Genomic DNA, 18,113 nt, shown 5'->3' on the forward strand with positions numbered 1-18,113 from the left:
CACGTAAATAAGATTAGCATAAACTAGGGGTTGGCCAACTTCCTGTAAAGGGCCCGTCAGTAAATATTTTCAGCTTTGTGGGCCATAGGGTTTGTGCTGCAGTAACTCAATCCTGCCTGTGAGCACAGAAGCAATGAACGCATGTGGCCATGCACCACACTGAATTTTGAGTTTCGTGTGACTTTCATGTCATGAAATATTACTCCTCTTTTCTCAACCATTTAAAAATAGAAAAGCCATTATTAGCTCGTGGGTGGTGTAAAGGCGGGCAATGTGCTGGATTTGGCCCATGAGCCATGGTTTGTTGACCCCTGGCCTTTTAGATGATCTCCAGCCATCTAAAATCTGTGCCATGTTGAGATCACAGTGTTACGGAACCTGGACTGGATCGCCCGACGGAAGACCCAAGCGGCACTCGCAGATCATGGAGGATCGGAGGTTTATTTAAACACCGGGGGGCTCAGAGGAGTGTGGTCTCCAAAGGTCTGAGCCCAGAGCACAAACAAAGGGGGCAATTTATACACTTCTACTTCCGTATACTTGGCACTTTCAGCACGTGCGTGAGGCGGGGCAGGGAGAAGGACCCGGAAGAGCCCCGCGCAAGGACTGAGACTCTCTCGCGGGCTCAGTCGGCCATCTTAGGACACAGATTTTCCTTATCAACAGATTACAACCAGAATATTTTTTGATAAGATGGAACGAGATACACACACACACACACACACACACACACACACACACACACGGGACAGAGCCTGAAGAATTTGCCCAAACCGTGGGGATTCAAGGATGGAGATTCAGGACTCCTCTGCCTTTGGGCTGAAGTAGAAGTAGGGAAACTTCCATGGTCTTCCCCACTCGCTTCTCTCCCCAGGCCTGCACCTGCGTGTCTGTAGAGCTGCCTGCTGACCTAGATTGGGGGTCAGTATGCTAATTCAACAGCCTCGGGTGAGTGCAGTTCCCATCAGCCACACTAACATGCAAAAATGTCCCTATTTTTAATACGTATTATAAACATTCATATCGACTACTTTGGGAAGCCTTGGTTAGCTCATCTGTATCCAAATTCCACTGAAAATACAGATCAATTCTCTATATCTTACTCCAACTAGATATTTGATGGAAGAAAAAGTCAATACATGTCATTCATGAGACAGAATGAATAAAAAGACTTTCCTGGTGGGAAGAAAATAAAATGTTTCTAGAATCCACCACTCCCTGACATACGCACACATGCGCACGCACGCACGCGCGCACACACACACACACACACACACACCCTCTTAATTCAATCATTTTCTTTTAAACCTATAATTAAAGTTGGCCTTTGTAATAAATTATAAAGATAAAAACTGGTTCCACCTTTTGCACAAATAGCTACTACAAAAATAACTACAATGAAAATGGTATCCACATCTTATCCCAAATTTCCTAAGCGTAATCGTCCTCCAGAGGCCCGGACGCCATAGCCAAGAAGACTGCCTCCACTACTGTGCTGCTACTCTGTGCTCTTCTTAACAATCACTGCTCCAGGGGAGGTGAGGAAGGCAAAAACAAAAGACTAACTGCTGTGGTTACTGGCCTCACATTTATTTTTTCTTCCAGTTTAAAAAAAGAGAAAAGAAAAAAAGAAAAAAGAAGGTGTCAACTTCAAGAATTCTTTTTCTTCAGAATAGTTTTATTGGTTTGCATATGGTTTGTCAACACTCAACTTTGTCTCTCCTACTCTGACACACAAATCCATTCATTCAGAGTCTTCTTCGCCCCATATTTCATAGATGGTAATATTATTGTGTGGGCTTGCAGGTCCCTCCATGTTCTGAAGCTTGAGGTTACTGCCAGTTGCCATGGCGACTTTCAGATTCCGCACCTTAGACACGAATTTCACAAGGTCCATCTCCAGGTGGGTTAAGGTATTGAACGCATAGTCTTTGTTGGGGGAAGCATTTTGATTTTTCTTTAGTGGAGAGCGAAATGAACAGCCTCGAAGGGCAGGATTCTGCTCCTGTCAAGAAAGATATTCAGGGTGAATAATATCATTGCCTTTGCTGGTTTTGACACAGTTCCAAGAGAGTCGGGCTCCCCTAAGAAAAGATGGTTCTAGCATCGCACTCTAGTCCAGGGATTGGCAAACTATGGCCCAGTCTGGCCCACCAGTTGTTTTTATAAATAAAGTTTTATTGGAACACAGCCTTGTTCATTTATTTGTGCATTACATAAAGCTGCTTTCATGCTAAAACAGCAGAGTCGAGTCGTTGCAACAGAGACTGTATGTGTTGCAAAGCTGAAAGTAGCTACTATTTGGTCCTTTCCAGAAAAGGTTTGCCAACCCCTGCTCTATCAGTTTGGACACTGTGTCATGAAGTGTTGGAACTGTCTAGCAGAGAACATGCTGTATTTCTCTCCCTTTCCCCGTCTGACGCTTGTTCAGCCACTTCAGGGAGGAAGTGCTACTTCTTTACACATTTATCCCTTCACAACAGGTCTTTTCCTTTACCTGGGATAATGATACCATTTCCATTCGGTTCGGCAACTTGTAAGAAATAAAGAATTTTAAAACAACAAGAAATCATTTATTCTAGGGAAATTAAGAATCAGGAGCAGTGAACCTGTCTCTGTGAGTAATTTTGACCTGAGACACACCAAGTTCTCGAATCTCTCCTTCATTAGGAAAAAACTCATTTAATAGGATAAATATCAAACCAAGCTTTTCTTTAGCTGATCAACAGAAGGTCATCTTCAACCGTTAGCCCTGACCCCTGAGGGTCTGGGGACCGTTGTCTTTCCCAAGGACACGTCACGGAATGAATGTGCCCGCCTGTCGCAGGACCACCGGGTAGGTGCCTCGCATCCTACTTTGTTCTACTGAATGGCCCCGCCTATAAGGATGAGGACATCCGTCTCTCCGGGCCTGACACATCTGAGATGGAACGAACCAGCGCGGGGTAAGAAACGGAGCCATCCTTACCTTACTCTTCTCACTATCTCCTCGAAACTTCAGTACCACATACAGTACAACAACAAAAAAAAGCCAGAGCCATTTGCTCCCAAGCCAGCCTTGGGCGTGCTCTGGGAGATTCTGCCTGACCCGAAAGTGCCCTCCGCAAGGCACCTTCCCCTGGGGTTCTTTGACTTTATCTCTCAGAGGAGAAAACATAAAGGCATAGCCACAGGAGAGGCACAGAGGAAAGAACAAGAACCATGTTAGCGTCCGCATGGTGAGCAGAGATGGGGGACGAAGTTGCTCATGGTGGGTCTGTTTGCCTGCGCACCTGGAGACTGGGTGCCTGGGGCCGGGCCGTTGGTGATGTCACAGAGCCCATTGTGATGACTCCCAGCCAGAGGATAAGGAGGCCCATGGTGGTCGCCGGGGAGCAAGGCTCAAGGGGAGGTGGAGAAATGTCCAGCGGGCAGTTGAGAGCTGGAGGACGGGCGCCGTGGGACGCCAGCTCCCTGCCAGAACATTCTCTCTGACCCCCGGGCTCTACCAGGAGAAGCCATCACCTATTTCTGTTTCTCGCCTGTTGAGTCCAGACACGATGTGAGCAGGGTGGACCCGGCACGAGTCCCAGCAGGACTGACAGCCGGGTGGGAGAGAGATGAAACCAGAGGCCACGGACTAGGAGCCACTGGTGTGTTTGGTTTGGCCTGCCTTGTTCCTGAACATGATTATTTGCCAGTATCTAGATGTTGGGAGCGACTTGACTTTTAAAACCAAGATTTTTGGCTTCCTTTGAAAATAGGGATGATCTGGTCACACTGGGATGTTCTCTGCTGGAGCCAAATAGGCCCCGTAGGTGGCCGCGTTCTGCCCCGTCCCCCACTCCCTCTTCCTTCCCACCTCCGCTCGCTGATCGTCCCTGAGTGTGCAGTGCCTGTGCTAATGAAGGGCATAAATGACTTCGGTAAAATTGTGGTAAGAACAGAACACTTTAAGGGAACAGAACGAGGGGACGACTCTAGGTTAGGTTATTCAGGGAGGCTTTCCCAAAAAAGACACCCGGGTCGTTTGAGGGGTGATAAGGAGGTGGCTGGGTAAAAGGCAGGGTGCTGATATCTGCATGTGTGTGAAGACCCGGAGGGAGAAGGGCCCAGCCTGTAGGAGAACCAAAGCCAATGTCAGGAGTAAAGCCAGGGCTCACTGGCCAGTGTGTTTGAAACCATCAGTTTTTATTTTTTTAAAAGATTTTATTTATTTGAGAGAGAGAGAGAGACACAGCGAGAGAGGGAACATCAGCAGGAGTGGGAGAGGGAGAAGCAGGTTTCCCGCGGAGCAGGGAGCCCGATGCGGGGCACCATCCCAGGACCCTGGGATCACCACCTGAGCTGAAGGCAGACGCTTAATGCCTGAGCCACCCGGGCGCCCCCGAAACCATCGGTTTTTAAAATGACACGAAACCAAAAGAATCCTGGAACACAAGGCAGCTTGCACCTGTTCCCCCATGTCATCTGATTGACAGACTTAGTCCCTAGGAATGAAACATTCTGCTATCATCAAGGATCCGCTGGGAACCCTCCCTGTGCCTCGAACTGTGTTGAGCTCTGGGCATTGAGCAAGTTTTGTAGGACTACTTGAAACCACTGGAAGACAGCTCCTACATGTGTGCAGCTCCTGGAGAGGCGGGGGCCTTCCCTACTTAGAAAGCAGGCAGTTAAGTAAATCCATTCCTCGAGAGGGGCTACTTTGTAGCTGCTCCTTCGGGACCCAGCTGGCTGGTGTCTGGAGGGGGTGCCCGGTGATCCTCGGGGGCTCATCCTTGGAACCGAGACTCGGTCCTGGCTCCCCTGAGCAGCCTCACGTGGCTCCTGTGGGACAGTCGCCCCTGTTGCCGAGCTACAGCTGCAGAGTATTTTGGGGTGGCCCCGTGTCTACATGTACCCTGTATGTGGTCACCCCCCCAAACAGTGCTCTAAAATGTGGCGGTTAGGGTGCGATGCAGTGAGGGGCGCACAGACCTCCCGTACGTGATGACCCCACACAACGGGAATGCTCAGGAAATTTCAGCCCACCTGATTTTTGTTATTTGGAGATGTTGATGTAGATTCCACGATAGGAATCACACTGTTTTGGTTTATATTGTGTTCAAAAGCCTGAAAGCACTTTTCAACAGGGGGCCGAGTGGGAAAGCAGGTAAGAAGCAGAAAGATCTTTGAGCCAGAATGCTCTCTGGGTCAAGAGGCAAGAACAGGTTCATGGCGTGGCATGGCGATCTCAGTTCATCGTGGGGAGGCTTTAATTCTATTTCTCAGAAATACAAGACCGTGAAACAGCCTGCGCCTGGGAGGCCCTGCCGGCCCGGGTCGCTCCCGGGTCCCGCCTGGCTAGCAGAGCGGCTCGGGCCCTGTGGGGCGAGCAGAGGAGGCAGGAGCTTGTGGGCACTCCTTGCACCCCACTTGGAAGCCTTGCACAGCGTCCATGGACTCCCCGACTTGGCCAGCATTTGTGGGACAGACGGCGTGGCGTCCTGACCTGACCCGAGCTGTGAGCGCATGGGCAGTGCTGCAGGAAGGGAGGTGGTCACGGCCCCTCTCTGTGGGTCGGTGAGCCCCAGGAGACGAAGCCCACCAAGGGCTCTGCTCTTCGGGGGAACCCTCAACACGGCAGCAGCTCCGAGCCGTCACTGCTCGCTCTCCTCCTCCTGTGTCCCAGGCACCCTGCCAGGCCCGGGGCGACACAGGCAGACTGCTCCCCACCTCAAGGACAAGTGCCGCTCCTCGGGCCTCTGAGGACTTGATGCCTTGCTGGACACGAAAGGCTGGAAGGAGTCTCCCCAGCAAGCTCTCTTCCGGGGGCGGCAGGGCTCTTGGGCGGGGAAGGCGCAGGCAGAGGCCAGAGGCCGGGGCCGAGGGGCTGAGGCTCTGGCCTGGCTGCTGGAAGGGGGAGGGTGTGTGTGGGGGGGTGACAGGCAGAGTTGGGGGTGACCTTGAGGGGAGGCGGGCGGGCTGAGCTGCTCAAGTTTTGATGCTGGGGACCCTGTGACTGGGTCACGGGGAAAAACTGGAGATAGTCAAAATAATGACTGCAGAATAAAATTAAGGCTAAAATTAGGGAAATTGAAGTTGGCAGAAATAATGGCAGTTGATATAAAAAGATGCAACAACTAGGAAATGGTTTAACTGGGCTGTATAGGAAATGGGTAAGGAGGGACACCTGGGTGGCTCCGTCAGTTAAGTGTCTGCCTTCAGCTCAGGTCATGATCCCAGGGTCCTGAGATCAAGCCCCGCATCGGGCTCCCTGCTCAGAGGGGAGTCTGCTTCTCCCTCTCCATCTGCCTCTCCACCTGCTCATGCTCTCACTCTCTCAAAAAAATAAAATCTTAAAAAAATAAAATTAAAATTAAAAAAAAAAAAGGGAAAATGGGCAATTCAGTTTTGTTCTGGAAAAGTCCACAACAAAAATTCACTGACGTGACTAGAATTCTGATTAAAATGCTTCTCTGTTCAAAACAGACACGCCTAGGCGCCGAGCTTCCCACCCCTCGGAGACAGAGGACGTGGGGACCCGGTGCCCCCGCCCAGGCCTCCGGCCTCCCTCCCCGGCTCCGTTTCCCTCGCGCTGATGGAAACCAGCCCGTCCCGTCCAGAGTACAACTGTCTCCAGAAAGCCATGCTGACACGGGGTATTCCCGGCTCTGAATCAGCCCTGCCAGGCCACGTCCCACGGGACGTTTCAATGCCTGACGTCCGCACAGGTTAAGAGACACCGATTGTGTCATCATCTGAGAGACAAGGGAACTCATGTCGTGGAAACGCTCTGATCGCCATCCATGGAGGCCGTAGTTTTCTTACTAAAACATTATGGAAGAGAGAAAAATACAGACAGATGAGAGAAAAGGCGGATTTGCTTTATTTTTATACCAAACCCTCAGGTGCCCAACTAAAAAGTGATAAAAGAAAGGAACCTCCCTCAATACTCGACCGGCAAGCTCTGCTCAGGGGACACAGAGGCTGCCAGCAGACATACATGCAGGCAGAGTGCATGTAAAGCTCACTTTCTAAAGTACAATTTTGCTTGGCCTGTTCCACTGTTGGCAGCAAAATCATTAGAATTTTAGGCAAAATGGGCCAACCACACACCCCAAGAAATCTGGAGTCTTTATCTCAAGCATAAAAAGTGCAGGCCAACGCATCTTCCGGGGCCGTGGGGAGGGCACGAGCCTGTGGGAGGGGGCGGGCAGGGCCAGCACGTCACCGCGGGAACCCACGCGCCTCACAAGCACGAGCGACCACACCAGCTCCGAGGTTTGGGAGGACGACTTTATAGCTCGGCACAAAGGGGGAGCTAGCAGAGAACAGGGCACAGTAACGCCCACGCCACCTGCCCCGTGGCAACCAGACGGCGCCTGCGCGGCTTCAGAAACAGTAGGACGTGTGGGTGACCCAGTGGGCGGACTCCTCCTTGGAGCGCTTGGCGGAGCTGTGAGTCGTGAAAAGGGACTTGTAAGCCTCCGATTCTTCGCTGTCGGCAATGGACCTCTTTGTGGTTCCACACGGAGGCTTCCCGACTTTTCCAGAAGAGCTCCCATTTGCTGCTGGAAGAATGAGAAGCCAAATACTTTAAGGCTGGGCCTACAGATCACTGCAAATTTCACATTCTTAAAAAGGAAAAAAAAGTCTGTTAACAGCAGGAATTTTCCTCTTCCTTTCTTGGGATAAATGTCAAAGTACATCATCTCAACTGCCAACTCCTAAAAACAGATGAAGCTACTACACTTAAGTCTATCATTGAAAACCACATCAGTAACTGTTTGCTATATTCCCCACTCTGGTCCCAGCCCCGTGAATGCTGGAGATCAGATCATCCTCAGGAGGGGTGCTATCGGCCTGTCTCACAGGGGTAGGAGCAGAAGTACCAGGAGGCCAGGTCACCTAACCCAGGCCAGGTGGCCACTCCATGTAGGGTGGGGACTGGAATCCATTAACCACTGTGGGTGCCACTCACAAGATTACACCTTCTTTTAACCAATAATAAATCTGTGTTTCCTTTTTGTGAAATCAATCTTTCCTTTGAGTTAAGGGTAGTGAGGAGAAATGCACTGAATTCTGGGCTATGTGTCAAACAGCCCTCTGACACTTGGCCAAGAGGCAGTAAAGGGAAGGCTGGCTCTGAGTGCCACGTGTGGTACACATAAAACCCTAAAACCCCAGGCTTAAAGGGATCGGGAATGTTCCTGCCCAATGCCCCAAGCCTCAGACACTAACCAGTCTCTGCAGTAAATCTTAGTCCAGTTCCCCATGCAGCCTACGTAGCTTGGCACCAGATACGCACTCAATAAAAAAACAATTAGCATCTATGCCCAGACTCCTTCAATCAGGCTTTGGGGTAGAGCGACTGTTTCTTAGCCTCCAAGAGAGCTCCATGAACTACTTAGAAACATGACTTAGGATGAGCCTGAGCTTTCGAATTCACTCTAATAAAACTGTGACATCACCACCTGGTTTACCAGCCCTCTAAAGAGCTCCCTGTTGCCTTAGTAGGACCCACCTGCATTTTTGGGAGCTGAGCTGGCTTTCTTCTCTCTAGAATCAAGGCTGGTTTCTTCAGGCTTCCCTGTCTTAATTTTTGATGGCCCTGGAAATTCTGTTAAAAAAAAAAAAAAAAAAGGTAAGCCAAACAAAAGACAAAGCAAAAGCATGAACTTTTGAAAGAAACAGCTCCACAGCCATATTTTTGCTAAAATAAGGACCTCTTTTAGTGCCTTACCTTCACTGACACCTGGCTTTGAGACAGACTCTGCCGCCTTGGGTTTCTTTGCTTTCTGTAAAAAGAAAGAGCAAACTGGAGACGTGCTTGAACTCTATTTCAGTCTAAGTGTGGCTGCTGCTGCCCCGGGAGCCCTGCCGACAGGCCAATGCAGTTCATACAACGTAGGTGCTCATTCTGGAGCAGACTCTGAAACCGCAGGAGTCCTAAACCCCGACCCTTGGCGTGTGTTTCCAGTTACGCACTTCTGCCTCAGTCAAAAAAATACCTGAAGAGATCTGTCTGGTTCTCTATTTATATTCCAAAAACCACATTCTCAAAACTCTTAAATGAAGACACCAGATTTCAGTGATAACCATGTTACTGGTGACTTCTGTACACAAAAGAGCCGTTAACCAAGTAACGAAGTATAGGTGGGCACCTGAAGTCCAGCCAGCAAAAAATGTACTGAATCTGACCCACTCCAGTCACTCTTGTTCAGAGTTGTCAAACTGCTCTGATGTTAGTTTACTAACTATAAAGACTTGAGGCTAGGGACACCTGGCTGGCTCAGTCGAAGCGCGCTCAGCTCTTGATCGTGGCGCCATAGGTTTGAGCCCCACGTTGGGTGTAGAGGTAACTAAGAAAAAATAAACAAAGACCTGACACTATGCTAAAGGACACTTTAGCCAATTCTCCTAAACTCTGGATTACTCCTGTTAGATTTTTTAAGCACTAGAATTCTGTCACTCATAATAATTACATTGGTCAGCAAGAATTTAAGAAATGAAACTAACCATTCTAAAATCTCACAGCTGTGTTAGAAGGGATTCAGTCAGAGAAAGCACAAACAGAAGGATGTTTGTTCAGAGAATTTACTTTAACATGCCACTTTCCTAACTATCCAAAAGGTGGCGCTAAAGACACACGGCCTAATCATTTCAGAAGGCCGCCATCACTGGAACACGAGGGGAACAGACCTTCCTCAGGCACTGGCCTTGAACGTGTAATATAGACAAGCAAAGTGACTTATAATGCTTGTACACAGTGTAAAAACTTCCTGTTTCACACATGCAAGGCACACATTCAAATCCGCGAGGATGATACCTAGTCCTCAAAAAAAGACAACTGTGGATTTTGAAGCCTTTCATTCACAGCTGAGGTTCTATAAAAAGCAAGAGCAGTAAGAAGTTAGAGAGGAAATGCTATGTCCCATCTTCGGCTGAGAATATATTTGGGAAATATTTTGGTATCCTGGTAGCAGTATCTAAGAGGCATTCCCAGAAGCTGCAGGGAGTATTTTGTGGAGGGGTGTGCGGGCCCCACTGGGCTTTGAACACCTTGGCAGCAACTCTGGGACTGGAGACGACTCACCACCGTGGCACTGTTAATGACCATACAAACACCAGGAGCTTCCTCAGAAACACATTTTTTCCCCTTTCGTGCTTTTTAAAAACAGCTTGATCGATGACAGCAAGGAAGAATAAGCAGATCCTTTTTGATAACTGTCAAAAACATCTCAAGCTTTTTTTTTGCTCATACGATAACAAAATCACAGTCATTTAGAAAATGAACAGAGAATGAATGCACCTACATTCCAGGGGGACAGGGTCCTGCTCTCTCCTCTATGATGATTAAAAAAAACACAACTCTGAAAAATCTTTAATTATTACATCACTGCTAAATGCATGCCACACAGAGGCAGGCTATTTTCCCCCACAACTTTATGTCCTCAGGACACTGAAACGCATTTTCTACTATTTCAATCATTCCTCTGACTTAGTTCTGAACACAGAATTTCTCCGTTTACCCTGAACCTAAACTTGTTAATTTTTAATTTTATAAATTAAAATTATGATTATTTTTTAACAATCTCTACACCCATCGTGGGGCTGGAGCTCACAACCCTGAGATCTAGAGTCACGTGCTCTACTGACTGAGCCAGCCACGCGCCCTTTTTTTTTTTTTTAAAGATTTTATTTATTTGACAGAGAGATACACAGAGAGAGAGGGAACACAAGCAGGGGGAGTGGGAGAGGGAGAAGCAGTCTTCCCGCCGAGCAGGAAGCCCGATGTGGGAGTCGATCCCAGGACCCTGGAACCATGACCTGAGCCAAAGGCAGACGCTCAACGCCTGAGCCAGCCACTCGCCCCATAACTTTTTTTTTTTTAAAGATTTTATTTATTTATTTGACAGAGAGAGACACAGAGAGAGAGGGATCACAAGCAGGGGGGAGTGGGAGAGGGAGAAGCAGGCTTCCCGCGGAGCAGGGAGCCCGATGTGGGGCTCGATCCCAGGACCCTGGGACCATGACCTGAGCCGAAGGCAGACGCTTAACGACTGAGCCACCCAGGCGCCCTATAACTTATTTTTTTTTTAAAGAATGAAAAACTTGCTGTCACAAAAGATCATAGGGATCATCTGTAAATAGTTAAGAAATAACAAAATTTGCTGCTGGATCCAGAATGGAGGGCACACAGAATGACTTCTTAGCTGATAAACTGTTTTGAGCCTGGTCATTATGCCAAATCAGGAGGCAATGAATCCACTGCTTATGGAGTGGGATCTAGACCGAGGGCCACAAAACAAAGCCTTCCTGTCCCAAGTCCACGCAGAGCTTTGGTCACAGCCATGGATCCGCGGCACTGGCCTCCCTTCCCGAGAGCCAAGGCAGCCCTCACACCTAGAGGCCCCGGCTGGGGCTCAGGAAGGCCGGGGGCGGCTCCCAGTCATGGGAAGGCTGCTTAGCCCCCTGCTACCTGCGGTGCCTCAGCAGTGGGTGGGGATCACAGGCTCCCGGGCCCCCGTAGATCTCCAGGGGACTCCCAGGACATTCAGACCTGGGCAGCACAGGCTCTCCAGATGTGCTGTTCACTTCTACCGTACAAGTTTTATACACCCACGACGTAAAGTCAGCACAGCACAGAGGTGGTGGCTGCCCCCGCCTCCCCTGGGCTGCAACCGGGCACGAGCTTGGTGACCCTCCTGAGCACGCCCACCCCACGCAGGTGCTGTCAGCAGCCCCACGCCACGGATGAAGCAGCTGAGTGAAGGAGGGCAGAACTGCTGTGCCCCACACAGTGAGCCCAGGCCCTTCGAGGTTGTAAAAGCGCCTCAACCACTGCACGCCCAAAAGCTGCCCCTGGCAGTGCAGTTCGGGGGTCTGCCACTGGCCCTCCGGCAGAGGCGGCCGGCAGCACCTGAAGACCCGGGGCCGGGGGTGGACCCCAGGGCTCTGTTACCTTCCCCAGCTTCGCCCTCAGCCTCCTCTCCTCCATCCTCCTCTTCAGTGTTTCCACGTCCTCCTTGGTGCCGTTGAGCACGATGACGTCGTCCTCCTGGAAGGCAGCCCCACACTGGAGAGGGCAGAACACAGAAGAGACTCCATCACCACGCGGTGGGCAGCTCAGCTACCCCCCAGACGCTCCCCGAGCCCAACCACGGCTCTGCGAACCCTCGGGAACTTCCTGCCTGTACCCTCGGCTTAGCCAGCTTCTGCGTGTGAGCCCTGCTTTGGCCAGTTCTGTGCACGGAGTCAGCACGGCAGGCCCGAGAGGGCTCTGAAAGGGCTTGGCTCTGCAAGGCCAGCCCCACACTGGTGTCTGCGACCCTGGAGGGCGCCCACCATTTCCTAACTGCATCGGGCTTCTTTCCATCCAGGTGTGCACCACGGCCCCGACCCCCAGGTGTGCGAGGGAAGGGCCGTGCACAGCCGCTGGCTGCTGGTGGGCATGCGGGAAAAGTCTGCAGCGGGACCGGCAGTATCTATTCAGCACTCTCTGCTGGCTCGTCTCAGGACTCACTTCACGAGAGCCCGTGCTGTGCCCACTGCACACCGCTGGCCCCAGGCCGAAAGGGAAGAAGCCCGTGGAGCTTCCGTCCCAGACGGAGCCCACGCTGGCCAGCCCGACCTGGCGTCAGGGTCTCCGGGAGCGAGGGGACCCTCGGCCGCTGGCCGATTCAGGAGCCCCAGGGTGGGGCCCCGTCACCTGCATTTCTCACGTGTTCTCAGATGATGCAGACGCTGCCTGGGGGGGAACCCTGCTTTGAGAACCCCTGCTCCAGTGTCCGGGAAGATGGCCAACTGGGGGAACCGGGCTCCATCCCAGCAGGAGAGCAGAAGGACCTGTCTGGAGGCAGGGGCTGCACTTCAGCTCTCTCCTGGGCCGCTGTCCACTGTCGTTCCCACGGGGAGGGGGGTCCCTGCATTTTCAAAGGCCCACCTGGGGGGCCCACCCCACTGAGGGAAGGATCTGGGCCAGCATCTGTTTTGTTCTGTGTTCTTCCTCCTATGTGTGTCCCAAGGCCCAGACACACCCGTGGATTCTCCTGGCCTCAGTGACCGTATCTGTTAAATGGGAAGTAAACCGAACTCCCAGCGCGGTCTGGGATGAGGCCAGAATTCAGGGCGCCGGTGTCAGGAGCATAGCACAGGACTGGACAGCCAACAGTCAACCTCTGTGGGCTACAGCTGCGGGTCTGCGCTTTCCTGGAAGAGAGCGACCTGTGCCGACACAGACCATCCCCAGGACATATCTCTGTGTTTCCGACGAGCTTCCCTGGGAGAAACCTCACACGCACATGGCTGTATGTGTCTTGCTGGGGAAAGTGGGCCTCTGTGCCCCCTCATGGAGGGAGAGTGTACAGATTCCCACTGACACCGCCTGGGTCTCTGTCCCTGACCCTCGGCCACGCAACCTTACCAGCCTGCTGGGATAAACGTGAGCCGTGAGCACAAACACGTGCTGACCCCAGTGAGGCCTCGAGAGCCTACCATGCCCGGAACAGGAACAGCCACAGACCCACTGTACCCAGAATCTCTTTTCTACAACACATTCTCAGCACAGGACATTGAAGTGCTCTTAAAAAGCTGCCAAGCTTTTCCCAGCACCTCCCAACACACAGGAGAGCCAGTGGACACATGCTGACTGCCCAGGCGCTGCCTTAGCTCAGTTATTTACTGTGGTTCTCACCTCCAAAACCCACAGCACAGGCCCAAGGCACCTCCTTTCCTAGGAGGGATCTGGTAAGATGTCACATCTGAAGAGCCACCCCCTTCCCCCAACCTCTGGCCCACACATCCTGAGATCAGGGACACAGAGAAGTCCTATGAACAACAGAAGGGGGGCTGTTAGGGCACCTCGCCGGAACTGCCTTGGAAGAAAAGGAGCTTGTTTTTTGCCATCACTGCAGGGAGGCCTCCAGGCTCTGCAGGAGGAGGCCTCCTGGGAAGCCCCACACTGTGGGAGATTTGGGTAGAGCCTTCCCTTGGGGGATCTCCTTGAGTAGGGAATGAAAAGGGATCTGCAGGAACAGAATCAGGTGGCGGATACGGCCCAGTGGGGCTGGGGCTGTGGCGTCAACGACCCTCCCAAGCACACAACCAAGAGGCAGAAAGGAGTCTCCATTTGCTCCATTAGCCTGCCCCCTCCTCCCTCCCCACTCCGGGCTTTCTGCGGCTGATTTTCACCAGTCCCCGGCACCCCCTTTCCTGGAGTGTCGGCAGTCAACAGTCTCTCTCCTCTACATGTGACTGTTTAGTTGTCTAGACAGGACTGTGGACCCCATTCTACCTACAGTTGTGGTGTGCTGTGCCCAGAGTTATATTTTAAAGTTGAATTAGCCACTAAGCATGAAAAGCTGGGAACCTCTCATACTAAAAATTGAGACATCTTGCTTTCTCCCCCAAATTCAAAAGATCCATTAATATTAAACCCACACTCTCAAGGCCTCAACTGCTGGGACCTGAGGAGGGCTGCCCCCTAGAGCCTGGGCATGATCCTCCCACTGGCAGCAGGTCCCGTCATGCTCCTGGTGTGTGCCTGACCCTGGCAGGCTTCTGCCTGACCCCAGGAACGTGGGTGAGGGACCCATCCGTTGGGAGCATGTGAAGCCAGAGCAGGAAGCAGATTTCCATCCACGGTGCCAGTGGCCAGGCTGGGGCTCTTCTCTATGTACCGAAGGGTTAAGGGAGGGTTACTTTCGAAGTGAGGGGAGGGCTGCGGCAGAGACACGGCCGACCCAAAGGGCTGGACCCTCTCTGCTTATAAAGTAACGCATATCATAAGTGAAAAACACCCATATTTTCCTGCAAACACATTTTCCCATGTGTATAGTTACTGCACAGGTGAAATCATGTCTTTATTTTAAATTAGCCTCCTTTTATCACTTGTAACTTAGATGTCCCCAAAATGGGAAAAATCACAACGCATTCTTAAAAAGGAAGGGCAGAGAGTTATTTCAGAGTTTCTGACAATGTACAAAGTGTTTATTAAGCTAAAAGAAAATGACTACAAATTATATGTCCTTGATCTCTGGATATTAACTTTTTTTTTTTTTTTAAAGCATTAGGGAAAAAAAAAGCCAGCAGGAAAGTGCCGAGGGAACGGGTACAATTACGATAATATGCTACTCTCTCTGCAGATCTGTATCACGAACAATTGGAAAAGTGGTTTCTCAATCACTGTTCTTATAAATAATATTTGCAACAGACATCGACATGCATCTCAGACCCCAAAATCCCACCCGTGGGACTCGTTTATTCTCCATCACCGAAGCCTGTTTCCTGCGTAGTACTTTGTGGCACACAGTAAATGAACGTGTGCCTGTATGTGTGTATTGACTTTTAAAATAGTGCTTCCCTCTGTCATACCGTAAGCTCCAAGAGGGACAGACTGGTGGTTATCTGCCTTGGCTGTGGCCCAGGGATAAGCCCAGGGTCCTGCACAGAGTGGGCACCCAGGAACTAACTGCCGCATGCATGAATGAAAACATAGCCCAGAGAAATATTTCAAACCAGGATAAAATTTTAAAGCCAAATAGTTGGCCTGAAAGGTCGTATGAACTTTACACTCCCTACCACATGTAAGAATGCCCATCACACCATAAAATTTGAAGGAACAAAACCACACTGATCTGAAAGGTAAAAGAAGATAGTTCCTTTTTGGCTTCAATTAAGAAACAAAATTCCCCACCGCATTCCTACTGCCTCTCTTGCAGATTATGTGTATATGCTGTAGGTCCACTTTATTGATTAAGATCTTTTTTTTTTTTAAAGAGTTTATTTGAGAGAGAGTGAGAGCGAGCATGCGCCGGGGGTGGGGTGGGGTGGGGGGGAGGGAGAAGCAGACTCCCTGTTGAGCAGGGAGCCGCATGCGGGGCTCAATCCCAGGACCCCGAGATCCTGACCTGAGTCAAAGGCAGACGCTTAATTGACTGAGCCACCCAGGAGCCCCTATTTATTAGGATCGTCATTCAAAAATTTTTTACTTTAACCAATCTGTCTAAGAAATTGATACATTAAGCCTATTGACCTTTGATCCACTTATCACAATAATTCCTCCCGTGTTTGGTTTTATTCTGTATTTCCCGTTGAGCTATGGAAGCGTGAAGCTGTACGCAGGCCACTCTTATGTTCTCAGCTGTTTCTTCCACTGCTTTTTGCTTAAGAGAATCTTCCTCCTTCCAGGTTTAGGATGTGAGGTCCCAGGTGAAATCCAGCACCAGTCCTTCTCCCCTTGGGACGGGACACTACGAAGGGCCCAGTTCACGGGCACCCACAGGCTGACCTTCCCAACAGGCACTCAAGGTACAAGGGACACAGCTACAGCAAGACTTTACCAGCAGCCGGTGGCCTTTCCTTTCCTGATTCTTGCCCAATAAACCTCAATCCTGGCATCTGAAGATGTCCCTACAAACACATACAAGGTCTCACCACCACTGAAAGGCAGCACGAACCTGTTTTTATATAAAAAGTACATACGCCACACACAGCCATGCCGCAACCCTGTGAGCTTAAAGAGACTCGACTCTATCTGCCCCAGTAAGAAATCTTCCTATGGCCACAGCGACATCTGTTCCGCAGAAGAGCAACAGGCACCTCGAGTCACCTGCTCGCAGGTGAAGCGAATCTGCACTCATCTGACTAAATGTCAAGCTCAGCTGCCTGGATACCTGCAAGAGGAGAAGTCTCCACGGCATGTGACTCCTGTCTCTTGGCTCCATTATTCTTACGTCTGTTTGTGGGAAACCCGATGAGACAGCAAGTAAGGGAAGCTTTGAAACCAGAGAAGGGAAAGAAGGGAAGCGGACAAGTATCCAGCAGCGGAGAACAACAGAAGGGAAGAGTCGCTGCCGGTGAGGCACAGGCCCCCTCAGCCGTGTGCCCTGGCCCAGCCCCGGCCCTGGTGGAGCCACCGAGCACCAGGCCGGGCACAGCTCCCCTGCGTCCCTGAACTCAGGCCCTCTGGAGAGCCGTGCTGAAACGCTTGGATTGTTCCAAATGCCATTTAGGAAGCAAACAAGATTTTTAAAGGACTTTTATTATTTATCCCTTTAATAAAAAAGGGTCAGATAACCACATCTGGCCTCCGATTTTTAAAAGCATTTACAGAATTTGCCCCTCGACTACCAGGATCTCATCCAGGCTTCAGAACACCAGACCACTCTGCTGCCCTTCATCTGGGCCAGGCTGCTGACTCGTTGTTTTGTAAGGCAGTGATCTGGTCCTGGAGAAATACTCAGAGAGGCAGCCACTACTTTTCAATCTACAGGTCAAAACCAACAAGAATAAAATCCTCCAGGGATGAAAGGGTAACAAAACCTGCCAAACAACTCTGTTCATGTGATTTAAGCAGAAGCCACGCGAAGAGAAGCACTAACTGGAGAGAAAAACCGGGCCTGGCATGGACGTGGCCAGCATTCCGCCCCTCGGAATCTGAGGAGCAGCTTCTGGTAAGTACTTCATTAAATGACACCCAGGTCGTGAATGGCAGAGGCTGAGCAGGTATAATTATTAAAAGAAAATGTTTTTCTTTGCCTCCTTTATAGTTTTAAAACAGAAATATTGGAAGATCAGTAATATTTTTCAATGCAGATACAGCAGGCATCTTTTTCTCTCAAAATCAGCCCTCCGGTTTTTGTTTCAGCAAACGAAAATAAAAGTGGAATATTTTCAAGTTTGAAATTTGATTTTTTTAAAGATTTTTATTTATTTATTTGACAGAGAGAGAGAGAGAAGACAAGCAGGGGGAGCGGCAGGCAGAGGGAGAGGGAGAAGCAGGCTCCCCGCGGAGCAGAGCCCGATGGAGGGCTCGATCCCAGGCCCCTGGGATCATGACCTGAGCCAAAGGCAGATGCTCAACCTGACTGAGCCACCCAGGTGCCCCTTTCTAAGGCCTTTAAAGTGAATATTTTAAATACAGTTTTTGTGGAGAGAAAAAAGGGTCTAAAAATCAGTCAGACTGCACTTCTTAATGAGCTGCGTATTCCCCACACTTGGAAAAATACCACTTAACATGTCTTGGAAATTAGCTCAGTGATAGAAAAGTCACCCGTTTAATAATTACATTTTCATGATGGCAACAAAAGTCACGTTTACATTATAGACAAAACCACAACAAGTCACCAAGAATCAAGGCTAGGAAATGT

General features: G+C 50.3%; 2 protein-coding genes and 1 long non-coding RNA gene across 4 annotated transcripts in view; 1 reads left to right on the forward strand and 2 right to left on the reverse strand.

The window, feature by feature from the left end:
- Positions 1–1,657: 1,657 nt before the first annotated feature.
- On the reverse strand, positions 1,658–3,299 carry LOC112809943 (protein FAM209). Its single transcript, XM_025853362.2, has 2 exons — positions 2,969–3,299; positions 1,658–2,005 (listed from the first exon to the last, which is right to left on the reverse strand). The coding sequence occupies exons 1-2, from the start codon at positions 3,215–3,217 to the stop codon at positions 1,745–1,747; spliced, it is 510 nt and encodes a 169-aa protein (XP_025709147.1). The 5' UTR covers positions 3,218–3,299; the 3' UTR covers positions 1,658–1,744.
- Positions 3,300–3,516: 217 nt separating this feature from the next.
- On the forward strand, positions 3,517–6,685 carry LOC141371003 (uncharacterized). The gene is made up of 3 exons (XR_012375587.1): positions 3,517–3,632; positions 3,744–3,916; positions 6,451–6,685. It is a non-coding gene; the product is annotated as an uncharacterized lncRNA (long non-coding RNA).
- A 558-nt stretch (positions 6,686–7,243) lies between these two features.
- The window catches only part of RTF2 (replication termination factor 2), a 38,770-nt gene continuing 27,900 nt past the window's right edge, over positions 7,244–18,113 (reverse strand). The window contains exons 6-9 of one of the 2 annotated variants that reach the window (XM_025853301.2): positions 11,927–12,040; positions 8,705–8,759; positions 8,486–8,581; positions 7,244–7,529 (exon numbers count right to left, since the gene is read on the reverse strand). In XM_025853301.2, the coding sequence (XP_025709086.1) occupies positions 7,354–7,529; positions 8,486–8,581; positions 8,705–8,759; positions 11,927–12,040 (441 nt within the window). In that variant the 3' untranslated portion in view covers positions 7,244–7,353. Of the gene's footprint in view, positions 7,533–8,485; positions 8,582–8,704; positions 8,760–11,926; positions 12,041–18,113 lie in introns of both variants that reach the window. The other variant, XM_025853300.2, reaches the window with a different exon arrangement.

The sequence above is a fragment of the Callorhinus ursinus genome, unplaced genomic scaffold (genome assembly GCF_003265705.2).
Source record: "Callorhinus ursinus isolate GAN/ISIS: 27379988/994484 unplaced genomic scaffold, GSC_fseal_2.0 scaffold53, whole genome shotgun sequence".
NCBI classification, from domain to species: Eukaryota; Metazoa; Chordata; class Mammalia; order Carnivora; family Otariidae; genus Callorhinus; species Callorhinus ursinus.

Coding starts and splice junctions, on each gene's coding strand:
- LOC112809943 (XM_025853362.2), bottom strand. CDS start 3,217: ATGCGGACGCTAACATGGTTCTTGTTCTTTCCTCTGTGCCTCTCCTGT. Junction 2,006..2,968: donor GAGATAGTGAGAAGAGTAAG/GTAAGGATGGCT, acceptor CTTTCTTGACAG/GAGCAGAATCCTGCCCTTCG.